This window comes from Schistocerca piceifrons, chromosome 3 (assembly GCF_021461385.2).
Source record: "Schistocerca piceifrons isolate TAMUIC-IGC-003096 chromosome 3, iqSchPice1.1, whole genome shotgun sequence".
Lineage (NCBI taxonomy): Eukaryota > Metazoa > Arthropoda > Insecta > Orthoptera > Acrididae > Schistocerca > Schistocerca piceifrons.
The window spans coordinates 194,333,203-194,357,870 of record NC_060140.1 but is presented as its reverse complement, the minus strand read 5'-3'; the positions used below and the strand labels follow the sequence as shown (position 1 = coordinate 194,357,870).

General features: G+C 38.0%; 1 protein-coding gene across 1 annotated transcript in view; it reads left to right on the top strand.

Annotated features, from left to right (window-relative positions):
* LOC124788510 overlaps window positions 1–24,668 on the top strand; it is a 212,138-nt gene that overhangs the window by 168,236 nt on the left and 19,234 nt on the right. Inside the window, exons 12-13 of the mRNA XM_047255778.1 lie at window positions 886–1,194; window positions 22,129–22,256. Of these exons, the coding sequence (XP_047111734.1) occupies window positions 886–1,194; window positions 22,129–22,256 (437 nt within the window). The remainder of the gene's footprint in view (window positions 1–885; window positions 1,195–22,128; window positions 22,257–24,668) is intronic.

The window sequence follows — 24,668 nt, the reverse complement described above, 5'->3', positions numbered from 1 at the left end:
AGCCAAAGAACAAGATAACATTACTACTGACTTATACATAAAGCTCATGATTCACAGGTAACAAATGCTAATAATAATTTCTTAACTATAGTAGAAAATATTGCTCTGTCCTGGAATTTCCATTATTGTCTATCAATCAGCTTATTATGATGCACTATTGTTTCAATAAAATGTAATTACTTTTGCTATTTGACACAAATTTTACATTAGTTACTAAACTGTAGGACATTTAGCATACAGTTTTTTTCTTAATAATTGATATTTTTGAGACAATATAGTATTAATATTACTGAATTGTGAATTTACTGTATTACTTTTCATTTTTTTTAATATTATAAATTATTTTGTTAGTGTTCACCACTAACAGTCCACCTCATGATTTCAATAATTGAACATTGATTCGGACATTAAATTAATTTTGTCTTTCACATTAATGTCACAACTTATGATGAATGTGAAATTTATTTGGATAAACAGTGGGCCACCCCATATCAACAAATTCCTGTAAGACATTAAATAGTTTAGCCTACTGCTAGATTAAAGTACCAAATAAAAGGAAGCTCCCTGAAAAATAGTCCAAAGTGAGAATTATTTACACAAAACCAAAATACAATGCAAAGTCTGAAGGGATAAATTACAAATATGAAATATGTACACATAAGTTTTGCTTTGTACACTAGTTTTAAGATGGTTGAAAGAATTTTAGTAAATATATTGTATATTATCATATGAATGGATATGTTAGCAAATTGAGTTTGAACTTTAATCACTGAAACAATTGGGAGATGCAGGTGAACAGGTGTCATAATGAAAATTTAATACATGTGCTGGGCACTGGAACTATGTATCCACATCGTTCAATATCTGTCTTCATTCAATTTACAGGATCAAGACTGTATGCTGATAAAGCAGTCACACTAAGTGGTAATTCAGCATCTTTCATTTGTCACTCAGTACCTACTGGACATAGCTTGAAGTACTGCCGCTTTGTTAGGCCTGATGGGAAAGGCTTCAGATTGACTGATGAATCTATTTATGAACATTATAGTTACAATGGTGCTGGTCTACAATATGGAGACTGTGGTTTGAAAATCCACAAACTTGGACAACAAGATATTGGACAGTGGATATGTGCAGCTCTTATACTTGGTGAAAGAATAGAAGGTAGTGCCTCAGTCATGATTACTCAAGAAGGTATGTACGAAATCCACAAATATTTTACGTATAGATAATTGAAATTTCATATAATTCCAGTTTTGTTTCAGTCATTTCAGTGACAATCTGTAAGATATATTTCACATAACAAAAAGAAAAATTCTATAGTAGAATCAGCAAACCTAAAAAAAAAAAAATTATAACACTGTGGGTGATTATTCCAAATATGCCCAAACTAACGAGTATCGATGAAAAGAAACCTATGTTTTTACTTCTTCACAAATTATATCAGCAAAATAAAAAACTCATTCATTTGGTTATTCATTCATCATATTGTGTAGACCCCATTACTAAGGAGAATCTTCAGCAATTTGGTACAATTTAAGACTTTGTATAACAGAATTTTCAGACACATATTAGTAGCTTGTATAAATGGTCACTATCACTCAGTGTCTATAGTTTATTTATGCATATTCAAGCCATAACTGGATGCAATAAAATTAACAGGAAAGATTCTGTTATGAAAGACGCTGCAGCTTCCTCAGTTGTATTAAGTACAGTATGGCAGTTTGATTGCTTCTTTTAATAATTAGATGATTGCTCTAACAAGTGTCAAAGAATAACAATTAGGAGCATACCGAAATGGGACAGGGCTATTAATAATGAACATTGTTATTTGTCTTGTTGCTGTTGCTGAAATGAATAGTTATATTTTTCTCTCTCCAACACACACACACACACACACACACACACACACACACACACACACACCTGTTAAGCTGTTTCAGTTTTTCTCTACAAAAATATTATTATTTATAGTTGTTCAGTTGGAACATTTTGCTTTTTTGCCACAATATCAGTTCATTTAATATACATATACAGTTGCACTTCATTTCCATTTTGCATGGAAGATCCTTTGCTTCCTCCAATGCCAGATACTGTAATGTGCCTTAAATTCAAAATTTGTTATACCTGAAAATATGCTCATCACATAAAAAAACTGTATGAAAGTTAGTGTTAGTTGCATACCCACACACTCACTGTCTCAGATATGCATCCCATTTGGGCCAGACAGAAAACTCACTTCTGTTGAATGGTGGTGACTGAAAAGAGATATAAAATGGTGATAGATGAACAAAAGGAGCAGATTCTGTTGAATATCATACAGGTATGAATGTTTAGGTGTGCATACAGGAGATGGCTGGTATGTGTGCAGATGGGGAGAGGAGAAGGGTTATATCCAAGAAACTTGTTATCAGAAACAGTAAAAAAATGGAAGTGGAATCTGTATTGACACAGAGAAACAAGAATAGAAAATATGGTTGAGTAAGGAGAGGCTGTAGAGCTGGCCCTGGGGCTTAGAGTTGAATAGGATGAAATCAGGATTGGGAATAGAGGGGCATAAATGATATGGATTAGCAGAGATTGACATCAGGAGGGTTGGAAGAAGAAGGATAATAAGAGGCCAAGTCTCAAACATGTTCACATACAAATGAACAAGTGGTACTCTATGGCTGTAAGTGCATACCATGTGGTATTAAAAAGTGAGAGAGAATTTGTTTAAGAAAAAGTTTCCACTTGCACATTTCAGAGAAGTTATTGTTTGGAAATGGTTGTAAATTATGTGATTTGTGAAGCAAGCATTCAAGTCAAACATATTGTGTGGAGCTGCATACAACCTCTGACAACAAAGTTTGGTGAATAGTCCTGTAACATTAATGTACATGAACTATGAACTACAGTAACCTTACTGTCCTTGAAATTATTCACTTCTCATAACTATGCACTGTTAAGCTCTACAATAAATGTCCTGGAAACTTTGCACCAAGTCTTTCTTTGGGATGGTGTTCAAACACCGCATCACATTTTGTTGTGTGTCAGGAATATCATCAAATCTCTTTCCTTTCAAAGCGAGTTTGAGTTGAGGGAATAGTAAGAAGTCTGGAGGATTGAGATCTGGTGAGTAGGGTGGATGTTCAAGTTGCACCACCCCCTTTTTTGCCATGAGCTCTTTGACATTAATGGCCATGTGTGGGTGAGCGTTGTCGTGAACAAAAAGCCAGGAACCTTGTTGTGTGTACTGGGGTCATATCCAGCATAGATGATGCATGAAATGGGTCAAAGATTTTAACATACCATGCAGCATTCAATGCCATTCTCTCAGGTAGAAATTCCTTATGGATAATGCCTTGACTATCAAAAAAGGAGATGAGCATAATTTTGATGTGTGACTTTTCAGCTATGACCTTCCTCTAATGAGGAGACATCAGAGAACGCCATTCCATGCTTTGGGGGGGGGGGGGGAGGTTTGTAGTGGAGAAGCCAGGTTTCATTGTTAGTGAAAATATGGTTCAAGAAATTGGGTGTCACAGCCACTATTTTGACAAGATCCTGTGAAGCCTATAAACATGATTGCGTCTATCTGTCAGTCAAGCAATGTGGCACAAGATGACAACTCATGGGTAAGGATTTGGCACACAGATTCACAGTTCATCTGCAGTTCATCCACTATCATGAGCATTGTTAATCGACGGTCATTCGTGATTAATGTCCTCACTTTCTCAGTGTTTTGGTCACAGATGTTGGTCACCAGTAGCCTGTTAAGGGGATTGTCAGAAACATTTTCCTGGCCTCCTGGAAATGGGCAAACCACACATACACACATTTCATGGACAGTGCTTGATCCCCATAAACACGTACCACCGATGCATGTGTTTCTTTTGGTTTCTTGCCAAGCTTAAAACAAAACTTTAAATTGATCATTTGCTCGCTCACTGTCCTGTTCCCAGTTCAGAATCACTGCACTAAACAAGCACTTTGTCCAACAGGTATAACATGGAACACACACGTTGCTCAAGTGAATTACGGTGGAGGCTGGTTGTCAATACTGGCCACTACGCAGGTGCAGCATTGTTAATCGCCAGTGTTTCCTGATCGACCATTCTGACTTCATTCACTGAACTTTATTGTCAGAGGTTGTATATTACAACTATTTGGTCCATTAGATTGTTGGTCACTGTTTAATGGCAGCCATGCACCCAGGCAGGAACATGCTTCAGTGTCAAACCTCTGCCATTCATGAACCATGTACAAAATTATAACTTCTAGAGTAAACTTTGATTTTATTTGATTTACGAAAGGAGATGAAAGAATGGTGGTCTTAACCAGCTGTTTCCCACACCAATTCTGACTACATTTTGTGGTTTCTCTCCATGTCATTCTAGTAAAGCCAGACAGTAGTGTGCTTCAAGAAATAGATACAACTTCTTCAGGAATTAATGACCTTAATATTCTGTCTCTTCACATGGGAAGATTAAGTGTGGTGCACTCAGCTCATAGCTATTCATAGGGGGCTTCTTTAAGTGCAAATGTTTCCTGAAATTCCCATAGCCAGCTCCTTTCCTGGACAGCCTACCACCTTGTTCATTGCCACTAATTACTGAGTGACCAGGTACCCACAGCACATTTACCCTCTTGGCTTCCCCTAGCCAGAAAAGGGCTTCATGGCATTGTACAATGATGTTTGATCTCATTACAGGGTCTGATAGAGATTTCAGAGCTGCTTGGCTGCCTGAATGAATACAGATGCCATGATCCGTGTAGTAGCTATCAAGATTCTTGCCATTCACCCTCAATTACTCCGCCTGGAATACTTCCCAGGAGAGATAGTACTCCCTAGTCTAGACTGTACCGCTTATATCCTGGCCCCATCATTTTCATCTGTTTTTAACTCATCAGTAAACCATACTGTGTTTCCTAGATGGTATTGTGGTTCATTCTTCCACTGCTCCCTACTTACAATTGTTATTTTGAAAGCTTTACTGAAGCAGCTGGAAGTTACCATATAGTCAGCCAGCATTTCCCTGACCATTCCTATATTTCTTGGATATACTTTCTTGTGAATGACAGTAGGATAATTTTGTTGGGAGTGACCATTAGATCTTGTTTCCTGCACCATTTCTATACAACATCCAGAGTAAATTGTGCCACTGTTCTAATGGTAAGATACTTGCAGATTTATCAAGTATTACTATGACTAAATTGTCTGTGTATCCTTGGCAAAGGAACCTCTAGCATTCAACTCTTTGGTGAGTTAATTCACCACTAGGTTCCACATTAGTAGTGATGAAACCCCTCCTAGCAGACACTCTCTGTGATGTTGATCACCATTTTCTCATTCTTTATGGTGTATAGTGCTTTCTCCTTTTGTGTTCACAGCATGGTCTCAATCCACCAGCACACGTTGGTCTTCATGCCATGCAATTTGCAGCTCTAACCATGGATTCAAAGGTTGTATTACTAAACATACCCTCAATAAATGGAAAGAGGCAGAGAGCAATTTTCTCTGAAAGTGTATAAAATTTTCCATCATCCCAACAAATTGGTGAAGTCCTGTTTCACATGATTCACCTGGTTGATAGGAATGTTGGTTGTCATGTAGAGAGGTGAAGGACAGTGAATGTTGGTTTCATTCAGAAGCTAGGGAGAAATGATCATACCAATATATATCCTTCTTTATCAGTATTTACAACAAGGGAATGGACTTAAACATCATGTCTGTTTGATAATTAGTTCTAAACAAGCACAATACTCAGCATAAATTTTACTGTTTTATGAATAATAACCTGTAGTGTTTCCTTATCAGTCCCAGACTCATACTTCTGAGTGTCAGTAAATATATTACCATTTATTGTGCTACTCTCATCCCTATTTCAGATGGCTCCCTGGTGATTGAACATGCTGGGACAAGTGTCTTATTACTGAGGAACTGCTAACATTACCAAAACTAATAATTTGGATGCCATTATTTATAATTTTATAGTTGTTGCTACTGCTGCCTACAGTTAAAAATCTGCTTTTTGCAGCCCTCCACATTAATCAACCCTGTGTAGATCTCTTCATTTCTGAATAACTACTGCAACTTACTGTTTGATAAAATTGTGCCTGTTAGATATTTTTTCTCTGACTAAATTCAGCAGATTCCTACTACTTCATCGGTCATTTGTCCTCCCTATCTGATATTCAACATTCTTCTGTAACAATACATTTCAAAAGCTTCTGTTCTCTTCTTTTCTTTTTATTGTTCAAGTTTCAGTTCCATACTCCAGGTAAATGCTTTAACAATGGACCTCCTAATATGTAAAACTATACAAGATGTTAACATATTTCTCTTTTTATTATTGCCAATTTGTAATTTATATCCTCTTTACTTCTGCCATCATCACATATTTTACTGTTAAAACTCATCTATTATTTTCAGTGTGACATTTTCTAATTTTATTCTCTCACATCACCTGCATGATTTGACTACACACATTTACCCCTTTTTGAGTTTTATTTATCTTAACTTTACATCTTTTCAAGACACTGTCCATTCCAAGCTGTAATATAAGAAGTCCTGGTGGATACTCTACAGTTCTGACATTGACCAACAAATTTTCTTACATCAGAGTTCAGACACACACAAGTTAGATGTGTCTTAATTTTCATGATGGTTTTGTAAGACCTCAAATGTCCCCATACATATTGTAAGGAACGGATTCCAGCTGTTTTTAAGTGTTTCTCCTAATCGCTGTATGGGGACATTTGGGGTCTTACAAATCTTCAATTTGTCATCTTAATGAGTATGGCAGCAAAAAGATCTTTGTTAACCGAATTTCTTGAAACCTGTTGATCTTCATTGAGTTGCTGTTTGATTTTGCTTAATTAATTATTTAGAACCTGCTTTTCCCTCAAATCACCACCCAAGTATGGTATCTCACTCAAGGCTGTAGAAACACGCACATTCCTGGCTCATATGCAAGCTTTCAATTATTTGTGGCTCACACTGAAGCATACAATCAAGAATATCCACAACTTTGTTGTCAGTAACCCTAATATGCATAACTTGGACACAGAGAAGCAAAAACCCTGGCAGCCCAGTGGGAAATCAAATCCATTTTATGGGGCATGGCCAATACCCAGGTCAAAGTCTTCAATTATTTGTTTTCAAGATAGAATTTAAATTTCTCATGGCCAAACAAGACAGCCAAGGTCTCCAGCACATAAACTGAATATTTAATTTTAGCAGGTGATAATGTTCTCTGATCATAGGATACCATTCTACAACTAAGTAACATGGCTTGAATTAGACACATCAGTCTAGAAAATAGACTCATGTTCAAAATCAGATGTTGTTAGGAGAGGAACACTACTTAAAGTCATACAGCAGTATACTTAATGATAATATTAGACTGAAAAATTATAGCAGACTGCAGCTTACCTGAATAGAATTTTCTATAGTGTGATTCCACTGAGATATTTTTCCTCCAATCCAGAATCATTGAATTCTTCCTCTTGAGTTTCCAAAATTCTTTGCTCACTCAAGAAATATGACACATTTGTAGCAGATCACAGCAAACTGTAAAACTTAGTAAGTACATGCACGAAACCATGACACCACAAGCACACATTGAGTCACTTAGTCACCACAACAGCTCTCCTGTTCACTACTGTTTCTTTCAAAGTGATTCTGGAAACTGACAACAGAAGGCAGCAGCTGTCAAGAAGCTAGATGTCTGTACATTTTTCTCATATGAAATGAGTCCATTTTTCAAGCTTTGGTCGCTCTTGTGTTGAGACTATATTCCGGTGCAGTTGTTTGAACACTTGGTTGCCAAACTGTTAATAACAAATTTCAGCAGGATTCAACTCCTGAGCTTTCAAACATTGAATACACCTCTAGCCTCACAATCTGTGGGACTTTGTACCACACAACTCATTTAAAGTGATCACAAAATGCACAAAAACAACTTGTTTTGACTAGTACTCTCATAACCCTGCCACAAGATGTTAAGGAAGCCTGTTGACCTTTCATAGAAGATGGATATCAATACGCACAGCGAGAATGTGCAAAATGACGTTATATTTTGGACTCCCCTGATGGTAACATGGAATAAAGAATTGCCTTCAGTAAAAATATTTCTGGACATTAGCAAGTCAGCACTAAAGGATGTGTAACATAACTCCTTCTGTGGTGTCACTGCCAGACACCACACTTGCTAGGTGGTAGCTTTAAATCGGCCGCGGTCCGCTAGTATACAACGGACCCGCGTGTTGCCACTGTCAGTAATTGCAGACCGAGTGCCACCACACGGCAGGTCTAGAGAGACTTACTAGCACTCGCCCAGTTGTACAGCCGACGTTGCTAGCCATGGTTCACTGAGAATTACGCTCTCAATTGCCGAGACGATAGTTAGCATAGCCTTCAGCTAAGTCAATTGCTACGACCTAGCAAGGCGCCATTTATCCTTTGCTATGTATCTAATGAAGCATGTACAGTAACAAGATCAATGTTCACCAATTGTGGATTAAAGTTAAGTATTCCAGCAGCTACGTACAGTTCTTTATAGCATTCATTACGTATCCTGTTTCAGACCTCACGCCAGCCTGCGTGAGTTTAAGCGCGTGCCTTTCGATTACCCGTCACTGTGGATTGGCTGTCTTGCCAGTCCACAACACCTTCCATCCTTCTTTCATTCATTATCCAGTTATCCACTCGTTGTATTCTGTATACACCACCATACTGGAGAACTTTCAGGTATGTGAAATGAGTCAAGATGTGCTTTAACAGACCAAAGCAGCTGTTAGAAATGGCACTAATAGTTACTTATCATTCAGCTGCTACAAACATAAAGTGTATTAAATGGTTGTATGGAAGGTATCAGAAAGTATTGTTTGAGTTGTTGTTCTGTATTAGGAAACTGGACAATGCAAACTGAGTGCAGTCCAGTGATTTGAAAAAAAGTAATATATTTAATTAGACCAGAAGCAGAACTTACCAAAAACTTCATGGGGATATGTCTTCTAATTTTAAATGAATGATAGTGGTTAATAAGTTTGATTTAGCTGTTGATATGCTTCTCCGTCCAAATGAAAATATCCATGTAGTGAAGTATTACCTTTATGTGGTACCGGTCTTTATATTATGACTTTGGCACTGGGCAAGCAATCCTTTGAAACAATAATAAAAGATCCAGCAACATCTGAAATGCATTTTGTTGCTATTGGTGGCAAAATTTGTATTCAGTATCAACTGATAATTATTTTGGCAATCAACATGGGATGTCAGTGCTAGCTGTACGACATTTTGCTTTTTCTCAATCTTGGCATTAATTGAAATTTTTGAACTGAATTAAATGAACAGTAGATGTTTAAAAATGTAGGGAAGCTACAATGGTATAAATCTTTACCAGAAGTGGCAGATATCCACCTAGTAATAACAGCTGTGATGACCATGTAGCAAGAGATGATAAGTATGCAGTACAACTCTCTAACTCTTAGTAGTTGGACAGATGTTGATGTCATTTATTTTATTTATTTATTTGGTCTAGGAAATCATTTTTAGCGAATTGTTCATACATGTGATATAGGACAAAGGGTAAATATTATTAATTTACGATTTCAGTAATCATTGTGACTACATGATCAACATAATAAAAGTACATAATAATAAAAATTGATGTACTTCATCAGTCATATGTATGAAGCAGTAGTTATTAAGTGAGACTACGTGGTAAACACAATCAAAGCAAAGTATTCACTACTGGCCATTAAAATTGCTACACCATGAAGATGACATGCAACAGATGCGAAATTTAACTGACAGGAAGAAGATGTTGTGATATGCAAATGATTAGTTTTTCAGAGCATTCACCCAAGGTTGGCGCTGGTAGTGACACCTACAACATGCTGACATGAGGAAAGATTCCAACCGATTTCTCATACTCAAACAGCAGTTGACTGGCGTCGCCTGGTGAAACATTGTTGTGATGCCTCGTGTAAGGAGGATAAATGCATACCATCATGTTTCCAACTTTGATAAAGGTCAGATTATAGCCTATCATGATTGCTGTTTACCGTATCGTGACATTGCTGCTTGAGTTGGTCGAGATCCAATAACTGTTAGCAGAATATGGAATCGTTGGGTTCAGGAGGGTAATAGAGAACGTCGTGCCGGATCCCAATGGCCTCGTATCACAAGCAGTCGAGATGACAGGCATCTTATCCACATGGCTGTAACAGATCATGCAGCCACATCTCGATCCCTGTGTCAACAGATGGGGACGTTTACAAGACAACAACCATCTGCACGAACAGTTTGACGACATTTGCAGCAGCATGGACTATCAGCTCGGAGACCATGGCTGTGGGTACCCTTGACGCTGCATCACAGACAGGAGCGCCTGCAGTGGTGTACTCAACGATGAAGTTGGGTGCACAAATGGCAAAATGTCGTTTTTTCGGATGAACCCAGGTTCTGTTTACAGCATCATTATGGTCACATCTGTGTTTGGCGACATCGCAGTGAATGCACATTGGAAGCGTGTATTCATCATCGCCTTACTGCTGTAATACCCAGTGTGATGGTATGGGGTGCCATTGGTTACACGTCTCGGTCACCTCTTGTTCGCATTGATGGCACTTTGAACAGTGGCGTTACATTTCAGATGTGTTATGATCCGTGGATCTAGCCTTCATTCGATCCCTGCGAAACCCTACATTTCAGCAGGATAATGTGCGACCACATGTTGCAGGTCATGTACAGGCCTTTCTAGATTCAGAAAATGTTCGACTGCTGCCCTGGCCAGCATATTCTCCACATCTCTCACCAATTGAAAACATCTGATCAATGGTGGCAGCGTAACTGGCACATCACAATATGCCAGTCACTACTCTTGATGAAATGTGGTATTGTGTTGAAGCTGCATGGGCAGCTGTACCTGTAGATGCCATCCAAGCTCTGTGTGACTCAATGCCCAGGTGTATCAAGGCCGTTATTACGGCCAGAGGTGGTTGTTCTGGGTCCTGATTTCTCAGGATCTATGCACCCAAATTGCGTGAAAACGTAATCACATGTCAGTTCTAGTATAATACAGGATGTTACAAAAAGGTACAGCCAAACTTTCAGGAAACATTCCTCACACACAAAGAAAGAAAATATGTTATGGGGACATGTGTCCGGAAATGCTTACTTTCCATGTTAGAGCTCATTTTATTACTTCTCTTCAAATCACATTAATCATGGAATGGAAACACACACCAACAGAATGTATCAGTGTGGCTTCAAACACTTTGTTACAGGAAATGTTGAAAATGTCCTCCGTTAGCGAGGATACATGCATCCACCCTCCGTCGCATGGAATCCCTGATGCGCTGATGTAACCCTGGAGAATGGCGTATTGTACCACAGGCATCCACAATACGAGCACAGTCTCTTCATTTGGTACCGGGGTTGCATAGACAAGAGCTTTCAAATGCCCCCATAAATGAAAATCAAGAAGGTTGAGGTCAGGAGAGCATGGAGGCCATGGAATTGGTCCACCTCTACCAATCCATTGGTCACCGAATCTGTTGTTGAGAAGGATACGAACACTTCAACTGAAATGTGTAGGAGCTCCATCATGCATGAACCACATGTTGTGTTGTACTTGTAAAGGTACATGTTCTAGCAGCACAGGTAGAGTATCCCATATGAAATCATGATAACATGCTCCATTGAGCATAGGTGGAAGAACATGGGGCCCAATCAAGACATCACTAACAATGCCTGCCCAAACGTTCACAGAAAATCTGTGTTGATGACATGATTGCATAATTGTGTGCGGATTCTCATCAGCCCACACATGTTGATTGTGAAAATTTACAATTTGTTCAAGTTGGAATGAAGCCTCATCCGTAAAGAGAACATTTGCACTGAAATTAGGATTGACACATTGTTGGATGAACCATTCGCAGAAGTGTACCCATGGAGGCCAATCAGCTGCTGATAGTGCCTGCACACACTGTACATGGTACGGAAACAACTGGTTCTCCCGTAGCACTCTCCATACAGTGACGTGGTCAACGTTACCTTGTACAGCAGCAACTTCTCTGACGCTGACATTAGGGTTATCGTCAATTGCACGAAGAATTGCCTCATCCATTGCAGATGTCCTCATCATTCTAGGCCTTCCCCAGTCACGATTCATAGGCTGGAATGTTCCGTGCTTTCAAACATCTTCCTGTCAGGACACCTTCGTTCTGGAAATCTGTCTCGATACAAACGTACTGCGCCACGACTATTGCCCCGTGCTAATCCATACATCAAATGGGCATCTGCCAACTCCGCATTTGTAAACATTGCACTGACTGCAAAACCAAGTTCGTGATGAACAATAACCTGTTGATGCTACGTACTGATGTGCTTGATGCTAGTACTGTAGAGCAATGAGTCACATGTCAACACAAGCACCGAAGACAACATTACCTTCCTTCAATTGGGCCAACTGGCGGTGAATCGAGGGAGTACAGTACATACTGACAAAACTAAAATGAGCTCTAACATGGAAATTAAGCGTTTCCAGACACATGTCCACATAACATCTTTTCTTTATTTGTGTGTGAGGAATGTTTTCTGAAAGTTTGGCCATACCTTTTTGTAACACCCTGTATATTTGTCCAATGAATACCCATTTATCATCTGCATTTCTTCTTGGTGTAGCAATTTTAATGGCCAGGAGTGTACTATGAAGTGGTGTAATACATAGATTAACAATATTTGGTAAATGAGGTCTACGTATTACAATGTTCCAGAAATGCAGAGACAGTGTCTGTCTGACACCATATAATCATAGGGATAAATAATCTTACTGTATGTGGTTATGGTTAGCTGCATATTCATATGGATTCAGTTAGGATAGAAGAGGAGTTGTCAGGTTTATAAAAAATGGATATAAATACAAAAATAAGTAAATTCTGTATAGATCAGGATTTAGAAACATGTGCTTGTCAGTTACTATTGGTAAATGTATTAGGGGCATTCAAAATGAAATGAGCCAGAGGCATAATTACAGAAACCAGCACCTGTATGTTAAAAGTATTGACCCTGGCTGTTGAGAAACGTCCCACTGTGACATAAGGCAGTGAATGGCTGTTTCATAAAATTCCTTGGACTGAGATGTTATCCAGTTCCACATGACACCATATAATCATAGGGATAAATAATCTTACTGTATGTGGTTATGGTTAGCTGCATATTCATATGGATTCAGTTAGGATAGAAGAGGAGTTGTCAGGTTTATAAAAAATGGATATAAATACAAAAATAAGTAAATTCTGTATAGATCAGGATTTAGAAACATGTGCTTGTCAGTTACTATTGGTAAATGTATTAGGGGCATTCAAAATGAAATGAGCCAGAGGCATAATTACAGAAACCAGCACCTGTATGTTAAAAGTATTGACCCTGGCTGTTGAGAAACGTCCCACTGTGACATAAGGCAGTGAATGGCTGTTTCATAAAATTCCTTGGACTGAGATGTTATCCAGTTCCACGTGTACAGCTGGACATTGTCGTCCAAGGTGAATTGTTTGCCCCTCAGAGCCTTTTTAAGGGGATCAAAAATGGAGTAATCACAGGGAAAGAGGTCCAGATTGTATGGATAGTAGCCAAAAACAATGTCATAGGTAATGCAGTGTGATGCTCCAGACCGTGCAATATCAGCTAACAACATCTGTCCTTCCCTGAAGCGCTTGTGCCATGCCTTGATCCTTGCAAGGGACACGCTGTGTTCGACATACACTTGTGACATTCATCGATGAATGTCTGTTCCTCCTACTCCTTCTGCTGTCAGACATGAACAACACCTCTCTGTTCATGTCTACATGTCACTGTTTGCAATGTGACTTGCAGCGTTGGACGATTGATGCGTGCTGCTGCTAGCTCTGTATAGACACATGACGTGCACCTGTGCCCTCTAGCAACAGGCTGTGAACTTCCATGCTCTAGTCAGAACCACACCTCCTTACACACACCATGATATTACCCTCCTGTACCAGTTTGTGCTTTCTAGACTCCAGCTCATTTCTTTTTGAACACCCCTTATAATATTTCTGATTGTTACAGTGTACAAGTCCCTACAGGGTAGTTGGGAAATCTTTGTGAATTTTTGATGAATTATTGTGTCTGTCAAGCAGAAGGAAGGAATTATTAATTTGAGTGATTTAAATGTATATTTCTTCATGAATCTCACAGGAAAAGTGATCTAAAGGTGCTTGTAGCCACTTATAACTTGGTATCAATCATAAATTTTCCTACTGAAGTTGTTCAAGATATTAGCAATGTTATAGATAATGTATTCATTCACAAGTAGAAGTTAAAGAGATACATGCCTATCCAGAGTGGTAGATCATGAAGCAGCATAGTCACATTACGTAACTTAACTCCATGTACAGTTCAAAAACACTTTAATCAATGACAAAAATACTCAATACTTTAAAGAAATCTTTAAAATGTTGACTTGGGTAATGTTTATATTTCATATTAATTTTCTATGTTTTTGAAAGTAGTTTTCCTAAAAAGATAATAACATTAAATAATGACAAGACATTAAAGAGATCTGGAATAAGTGCAGGCATCAGAATCTCTTCACAATGAAAAAGGGCATGCACTGCATAGCCAGAAATACTTCCTTATTATAGGCAGTACTACAAAATATTAAGAAAATTTGTAAAAAAAATTACAAGAGTACACACATTTTGTCTAAAACTGACAGATCACATAATACAGCCAAATCCATATGGAATACTGGTAAAAGAGAAACAGAGAAAGGAGCCATTGAAGGTAACACTATTTCTGTTAAAGACGATGCGAGTACTGTAAAAGACAGATCATGTGTAACTCAGTTTTAGTAATTACTTTTGAAAAATAAGCGAGAGAACTGATGAAAATAATTCAGAAGCTAAATGAAAGCAGTACACTGATTGAGCAACACAGATGACATTCACTGCAATATAAATTAATCCCACATCCCCATCTGAAATAAGGAAGATCATCATGACTCTAAAAAGTAAAAGTTAGTAGTTATTGTTATCTCAGTGGATCAGATCTAATGATGGTTGAATATACATTGTTTAGTGAACAATAAGAACTTTATTGAATATTGCTTCACACAGCATGAGACGTATACAAACACATTGCATTTACCAGAGAATACTACTCTCTCTTTTTCCAAAGAACCCAAACCTCCCATTCTTTTGCATGGGGATTGGTCTCATTATCTTTAACTTTTGATGACTGTTCTTGCCATTGCTACAAGTTCACATGAGTTGGATAATACCTTCAATAAGACACTACAAAATTTTGGGCCTGTAGTATGTAAAGCATGATTAACTCATGGAATTTTCACAAAAAGATTGAAGTTTGCTACTGTAAGGTCTCTGTGTAAAAAGTGTAACTCAACAGCTGTCAGTAACTATTTCCCCCATGTCATTCATAACATCATTTTGTAAAATTTTTGAGAAAGTGATGTTCTTTAGGATTGTCACCTATATATGAAGTAATGGGATACTTAGCCAATCATAATTTGTATTTTAGAATAGACATTTATTGATACAGGCATTTATACATTTACTGGCCTCATAACAAAATCTTTAAATGATAAAAATCACCAAATGGGATCTTCTGTGACTTAACAATGGCTTTTGACTGTGTCAGTCATAATATTCTATTAGAGAAGTTAAGGTTTTTATAGAATTCATAGTTCAGCAAATGGATAGTTTAGGTCTCATTTAAGAAACAGAAAGCAGAAAGTTACTCTAGGTGGTTCAAGTAATGCAAAGGCGTATGCCACATCATTTGCAGGGGAGAAATAACAATAGGAGTCCCACAGGTTTTGATAATTAGCTCAGTGCTTTATGTTAGTGATATGCCATTTTATTTGAAACAGAAGGCAGCAATTTCTGTTTGCAGATGGTAAAAGCATTGTTGTGAAACTAGGCAAAAAAACACAAACAGAAGACATAGTAAATGATGTTTTTGTGAAAGTTAGTGAATGGCTTTGCACAATGTGTGGTCTTTAAAGTTTGAAAAAATGCAGTTTACCCAGTTATGTATTGTCAAAAAAATCCCTCCTCCTACTTACCTAGTCCCTAGCTATGCATACTGATAAAAATTTAAATTGGAAAAAGCTATACAATAGATGAGCGAAAATGTTTAGATTCTGCTATTCTTGCCATAAGAATAATTGCCAGCTTTGGGGATATAGAAGTCAATTAGTTAAAATAATTTTGCATATTTTCATTCACTCATGTCTTGCAGGATAATATTCTGGGGTAACTTCTTGCTTGTTGTTCTTGTGGTCTTCAGTCCTGAGACTGGTTTGATGCAGCTCTCCATGCTACTCTATCCTGTGCAAGCTTCTTCATCTCCCAGTACCAACTGCAACCTACATCCTTCTGAATCTGCTTGGTGTATTCATCTCTTGGTCTCCCTCTACAATTTTTACCCTCCACGCTGCCCTCCAATACTAAATTGGTGATCCCTTGATGCCTCAGAACATGTCCTACCAACCAATCCCTTCTTCTAGTCAAGTTGTGCCACAAACTTCTCTTCCCTCAATCCTATTCACACCTCCTCATTAGTTATGTGATCTACCCATCTAATCTTCAGCATTCTTCTGTAGCACCACATTTTGAAAGCTTCTATTCTCTTCTTGTCCAAACTAGTTATCGTCCATGTTTCACTTCCATACATGGCTACACTCCATACAAATACTTTCAGAAACGACTCCCTGACACTTAAATCTATACTCAATGTTAACAAATTTCTCTTCTTCAGAATTGCTTTCCTTCCCATTGCCAGTCTACATTTTATATCCTCTCTACTTCGACCATCATCAGTTATTTTGCTCCCCAAATAGTAAAACTCCTTTACTACTTTAAGTGTCTCATTTCCTAATCTAATTCCCTCAGCATCACCTGACTTAATTCGACTTCATTCCATTATCCTCGTTTTGCTTGTGTTGATGTTCATCTTATATCCTCCCTTTAAGACACCATCCATTCCATTCAACTGCTCTTCCAGGTCCTTTGCTACTTGGAAGAGCAGAAACGACTCCCTGACACTTAAATCTATACTCGATGTTAACAAATTTCTCTTCTTCAGAATCGCTTTCCTTCCCATTGCCAGTCTACATTTTATATCCTCTCTACTTCAACCATCATCAGTTACTTTGCTCCCCAAATAGCAAAACTCCTTTACTACTTTAAGTGTCTCATTTCCTAATCTAATTCCCTCAGCATCACCCGACTTAATTTGACTACATTCCATTATCCTCGTTTTGCTTTTGTTGATGTTCATCTTATATCCTCCTCTCAAGACACTGTCCATTTCGTTCAACTGCTCTTCCAAGTCCTTTGCTGTCCCTGACAGAATTACAATGTCATCGGCGAACATCAAAGTTTTTATTTCTTCTCCATGGATTTTAATACCTACTCCGAATTTTTCTTTTGTTTCCTTCACTGCTTGCTCAATATACAGATTGAATAACATCGGGGAGAGGCTACAACCCTGTCTCACTCCCTTCCCAACCACTGCTTCCCTTTCATGCCCCTCAACTCTTATAACTGCCATTTGGTTTCTATCAAATTGTAAATAGTCTTTCACTCCCTATATTTTACCCCTGCCACCTTCAGAATTTGAAAGAGAGTATTCCAGCCAAAATTGTCAAAAGCTTTCTCTAAGTCTACAAATGCTAGAAACGCAGGTTTGCCTTTCCTTAATCTAGCTTCTAAGATAAGCCGTACGGTCAGTATTGCCTCACATGTTCCAATATTTCTACGGAATCCAAACTGATCTTCCCCAAGGTTGGCTTCTACTAGTTTTTCCATTCGTCTGTAAAGAATTCTCATTAGTATTTTGCAGCCATGACTTATTAAACTGATAGTTTGGTAATTTTCACATCTGTCAACACCTGCTTTCTTTGAGTTTGGAATTATTATATTCTTCTTGAAGTCTGATGGTATTTCGCCTGTCTCATACACCTTGCTCACCAGATGGTAGAGTTTTAGCAGGACTGGCTCTCCCAAGCCCATCAGTAGTTCTAATGGAATGTTGTCTACTCCCGGGGCCTTGTTTCGACTCAGGTCTTTCAGTGCTCTGTCGAACTCTTCATGCAGTATCATATCTCCCATTTCATTTTCATCTAAATCCTCTTCCATTTCCATAATATTGTCCTCAAGTACATCGCCCTTGTATAGACCCTCTATATACTCCTTCCACCTTTCTGCTTTCCCTTCTTTGATTAGAACTGGGTTTCCATCTGAGCTCTTGATGTTCATACAAGTGGTTCTCTTTTCTCCAAAGGTCTCTTTAATTTTGCTGTAGGCAGTATCTATCTTACTCCTAGTGAGATAAGCCTCTACATCCTTACATTTATCCTCTAGCCATCCCTGCTTAGCCATTTTGCACTTCCTGTCGATCTCATTTTTGAGACGTTTGTATTCCTTTTTGCCTGCTTCATTTACTGCATTTTTATATTTTCTCCTTTCATCAATTAAATTCAATGTTTTTTCTGTTATCCAAGGATTTCTACTAGCCCTCATCTTTTTACCTACTTGATCCTCTGCTGCCTTCACTACTTCATCCCTCAAAGCTACCCATTTTTCTTCTACTGTATTTCTTTGCCCCATTCTTGTCAATTGTTCCCTTACGCTCTCCTTGAAACTCTGTACAACCTCTGGTTTAGTCAGTTTATCCAGATCCCATCTCCTTAAATTTCCACCTTTTTGCAGTTTCTTCAGTTTTAATCTACAGTTCACAACCAATAGATTGTGGTCAGAGTCCACATCTGCCCCTGGAAATGTCTTACAATTTAAAACCTGGTTCCTAAATCTCTGTCTTACCATTATATAATCTATCTGATACCTTTTAGTATCTCCCAGGTTCTTCCATGTATACAACCTTCTTTCATGATTCTTGAACCAGGTGTTAGCTATGATTAAGTTATGCTCTGCACAAAATTCTACCAGGCGGCTTCCTCTTTCATTTCTTACCACCTGCCGGCCGCGGTGGTCTCTCGGTTCTAGGCGCTCAGTCCGGAGCCGCAAGACTGCTACGGTCGCAGGTTCGAATCCTGCCTCAGGCATGGATGTGTGTGATGTCCTTAGGTTAGTTAGGTTTAAGTAGTTCTAAGTTCTAGGGGATTGATGACCACAGATGTTAAGTCCCATAGTGATCAGAGCCATTTGAACCATTTCTTACCCCCAATCCATATTCACCTACTATGTTTCCTTCTCTCCCTTTTCCTACTACCGAATTCCAGTCACCCATGACTATTAAATTTTCGTCTCCCTTCACTATCTGAATAATTTCTTTTATTTCATCATACATTTCTTCAATTTCTTTGTCATCTGCAGAGCTAGTTGGCATATAAACTTGTACTACTGTAGTAGGAATGGGCTTCGTGTCTATTTTGGCCACAGTAATGCATTCACTATGCTGTTTGTAGTAGCTTACCCCCATTCCTATTTTTTTATTTATTATTAAACCTACTCCTGCATTACCACTATTTGACTTTGTATTTACAACCCTGTATTCGCCTGACCAAAAGTCTTGTTCCTCCTGCCACCGAACTTCACTAATTCTCACTATATCTAACTTTAACCTATCCATTTCCCTTTTTAAATTTTCTAACCTACCTGTCCGATTAAGGGATCTGACATTCCATGCTCCGATCCATAGAACGCCAGTTTTCTTTCTCCTGATAACGACGTCCTCTTGAGTAGTCCCCGCCAGGAGATCCGAATGGGGGACTATTTTACCTCCAGAATATTTTACCCAAGAGGATGCCATCATCATTATTCATACAGTAAAGCTGCATGCCCTCGGGAAAAATTACAGCTGTAGTTTCCCCTTGCTTTCAACCGTTCACAGTACCAGCACAGCAAGGCCATTTTGGTTAGTGTTATAAGGCCAGATCAGTCAATCATCCAGACTGTTGCCCCTGCAACTACTGAAAAGGCTGCTGCCCCTCTTCAGAAACCACGTGTTTGTCGCGCCTCTCAACAGATACCCCTCCGTTGTGGTTGCACCTACGGTACGGCTTTCTGTATCACTGAGGCACGCAAGCCTCCCCACCAACGGCAAGGTCCATGGTTCATGGGAGGAAGAACTTCTTGCTTAGTAAAAGCTATTCATTGCACAAAAGAAACTAATTAGAATTATGTATGTAGTTCACACAAATATGAGTTGTGATCAAAAAAAAATGGGAATTTTGGTTTATCTTAAAGGATCTTTAACTGCCCATCAACATCAACTTCATTCCCTTGAAAGTAATCCACCTTAGATATAATAATATACTTGTGCCAGAACTTTTTCCAATCTTGGAAGCACTTCTGGAACTCACTTTTCATCATGGTGTTCACCTTCTTCAGAGATTCTATTTCTGTCTCATCAGTGGTGGAAAAACAACATCCTTTCATGGTTCTCTTAATTCTCAGGAACAGAAAGAAGTTGCAGAGTGCCATGTTCAGGTAATATTGAGGAATGGGTGGGAGAAATATGATGATACGATTTCCATGCATAGTTTTGCCACAGTTCTGGTTGTTTTTTGGACTGCTTCACATTAACAGCATGTAACTTCCAAGTGGTATTCCTTATTGACCATATGACCATAAGGCAAGACCTTACATTGCACAATGCCATTGTAAACAAACACAGCAGTGATAAGAACCTTGACATGTGATTATACTTGTCTTTTTTTTGTGTGTGTGTGTGTGTGTGTGTGTGTGTGTGTGTGTGTGTGTCAAGCAATTTCCATTTGGATGATTAGGCTTTGGTTTCAGTGTTGTATCCACATATCCATGTTTTTTCACCTGTTATAACTTTATTTAGAAGTTCTGGATCATTGTCGACTTCATTTAGCAATTTCTGAGAGACATCATTTTTGGTCAAAATTTAACAATTTCAGACCAAACTTTGCTGCTACATGATTCAGCCCAAATCATCAGAAAATATTGCTAGGCATGAGCCAAGGAATATGCCTATATCATCAGCAACCTCTCTGATGATGATTTGGCAATTTTCCAGAACCATTATTTTTTACTTCTTCCATATTGTCATCCAGAATTGATGTGGTAGGGTATCCTCAGAGGTCATTGTCTTCAGCAACTTCTTAACCATCTGTAAAAAGTTTATACTACTTGTAAACTCATGTCTTACTCATAGCAGATTTGTCAAAAGCCACAGTCGACATTTTCAATGCAGTGCTGCATTTTATTCCTTTAATGTAAATTCTTTGATTCATGTTATTTTAAAATAAAAATTCAGTGAGCATTTGGATATATGTATAGCCTTATCATCTGTCAGCAGGAACTAAATATTCAAAACAGGCAAAACTGCAAACATACATCAGGTACATGTGTGCCAGCAAGACAAAAGAAAATTGAAAATCTGATATATAAAGCTCGCAGAATTAAAATTTCCTGTACATCTTGCAGGAATCACTTTAAGCAAGCAGGTATCAATTTAAGCAGCTGGGAATATGCCCTCACAGTACATTTATTCACTCATGAAATTTCATCAATAATCCATCTATATTTTAGAGTCACAAAAATATTCATACTGGAAGAAAAAAGATCTTCCTTACCCTTTAATGAATCTAACTCTGGCACAGAAAGGTGTCAAAAATGCAAATACAAAACTCTTTGACAGCCTACCCATGGAAATAAAATGTCTGACAGATAGCAGAATTATTTTCAAATGTAGATTAAGGTAGTTTCTTTTTAACAACTCTTTCTATACCATAAAGATATTCTTGAGTAGAGGTAATTAGTCATTATTAAAAAAATAACAAACCTGTAAGCGGCCAACACATAGCTGTATAAATATTACTTTTTATTTCTTTAGTTGTATATACATCTCAATGTTTATCATGAATTTAACCAATGGATCAAGTAACTGACTTACTAACTAATTAACTTATCAATTATGTAATGATGTGCTGGTCTTATAATTTTGTGTCTGTGAGGATCTGCAGTGTCTGAATGCTTAGTTAAAGAAAACATTATCTGTAGTAGGTCAATGGCTGCACATTTTCTGGGAATGGCCTTTTTTGTTCAGGTTTTGTATATGTTTTCAGTGTTCTACTATACTGAACTCTTATTCTTTTGCAGATCTGTCCTGGTCTTTAGGCACTATTATAGGCACAATAGTGGGAGCATTAATGTTTGTCACAGGTGTTGCTATTTTTGGTGTATGGTACCTGAGGAAAAAGAGGAAAGCTCCACAACAAAGACATTCAGTAAGTCTTTATGTTTCAGATATATCACAAAAACATATGTGAGTGTCATTAGTAATCCTACTATTAGCGTGTTACCACCAGTTTCAGACAGTCCTGTAACATCTTGTTTCTAGGTGAGTAAACTGAATAAGAACATTCATATAAACAATTTAGCAAATAAAGACAAAAAGTAGTATTTATCTTTGTCATTCAAACAAGTTACCCTGGTAATATATTGTCCACCACATTGGCTTGCTAGTATAGCAACTGTTATGAATTATTTTCAAAAGACAACAGTCTTGATTGCAAAATAACAATTATTTAATAATGTGTTACACCTTTTTGGGGGTGTCATCATATTATGTAGAATTCTACAAATAAACATTCATGAAAAAGCTTGTGATATAGGGTGTGAACCTTAAACACACCATTATATGCAGACATAGAAGTGAAGAAATTGGACCATGCTTACAAATCTGTACAAATGTGACATCTGTATACACAGCAGTTAATTTTATGAATATACAAGGTTCCAGGGCCTATGGAATCACTTTTAGTTTCTATACTCAGCTGAGTTACCTTCATTTTAACCATAATATACCAAGAAGCCCTTGAATAAAATACTGTTCCTAGTGTTTAGAAGAAAGCATTGGTCTGGCTATCTAGAAAAAGAATAACAAATGTGACACACAGAACTACTGTCCAATAGCACTGACAGATATGTGGTGTAGAATCTTAGGACACATTTTGAGTTTGATTATAATGAGGTATTTTAACAGGACATCTCCTCCAGGCCAACCACTATGTAATATAAAATAGCAGTCATGAAAAGCCTGACTTGAGTTTTTTGCAAATGTCATCTTGAAACTCATGGATCGAGGTAATCAGTGGATGCATTATGTCTTGACTTCCAAAAAGCATTTGACTCAGTACCACACCAACATCTATGATTGAAAGAACAATCATATGAGGTAACAAACAAAATATGTCACTGGACTGAGGATCTTTTGGTATGTATAATGGAACTGCACAGATACCTCATTTTTTGTGGAGTATCATAGATTATGATACACCAAATACTAAGGTATTTACCTCCTTGACACATCATTAATATAACACTTATTGTTTCCTGTAATCATTGCTTTCATGAAATGTTAAATATATTTGTTTCTCTTTGGAAATAATTCAGATCATATTGATACTGAACATATTTCTTTGGATGTAAAGATTGATGTATTCAGATAGCTGTGAGCTGTGAGCTATGATAACTTTGTTGCTGACTTTTGTGTATTAGTACCGTACAGTCTGTTAATGAGTATTATCAGCAGTAGTAGTAGTAGTTGTGTATTAGACAGCTATGGAGTATCAGAAGCAGTAGTGTTTCAGTGGGCTACAGAGGAATTTTTTGAAGTATTTATCATGAAATTGTTATGTTAAAACATGGGAATAGGAGTCATGAAATTATACTGAAATATTATGTGAAGAAAATAATAAGGCTTCATTACATGAGAGAGTCCTTAATTGTCAGGAACTGAACCCATCATGCCAACTAGATGAAAACAGTTACTGAATGAGCCATAATTTTGATTAAGATCTGCAAGAACCAGATGAGTTCATTTTTTTTTAGTTTTAAGTGTTATTATGAACTTCCTTCTAAGGTAAAATGGATGCATAAAATTAGTGATATAATTTCTAAAAATTTGTACAAGAACAACTGATGATTGTTTTTGGTAACAGAAGGGTAGGTGGGGGGGGGGCAGGGGGGGGGGGGCAGGGGGGGGGGGAGGGTTTATGGTCAGTGGTATATCAAGGAGAGGGCGAGGGGCAAGAAGGTCCATAATGCCCCAGGCATCACTTGCAGAAGGGCACCAATTGGTCTTCAAGACAAACAAGATAAATTGCTACACCACGAAGATGACGTGCTACAGACGTGAAATTTAACCGACAGGAAGAAGATGCTGTGATATGCAAATGATTACCTTTTCAGAGCATTCACACAAGGTTGGTGCCAGTGGCGACACCTACAATGTGCTGGAATGAGGAAAGATTCCAACCGATTTCTCATACACAAACAGCAGTTGACCGGCATTGCCTGGTGAAAGATTGTTGTGATGCCTCATGTAAGGAGGAGAAATGCGTAGCATCACGTTTCCGACTTTGATAAGGGTCGGATTGTAGCCTATCGCGATAACGGTTTATTGTATTGCGACATTGCTGCTCACGTTGGTCGAGATCCAACGACTGTTAGCAGAATATGGAATCGGTGGGTTCCGGAGGCTAATACGGAATGCCGTGCTAGATCCCAATGGCCTCATATCACTAGCAGTCAAGATGACAGGCATCTTATCAGCATGGCTGTAACGGATTGTACAGCCACATCTTGATCCCTGAGTCATCAGATGGGGACGTTTGCAAGACAACAACCATCTGCCG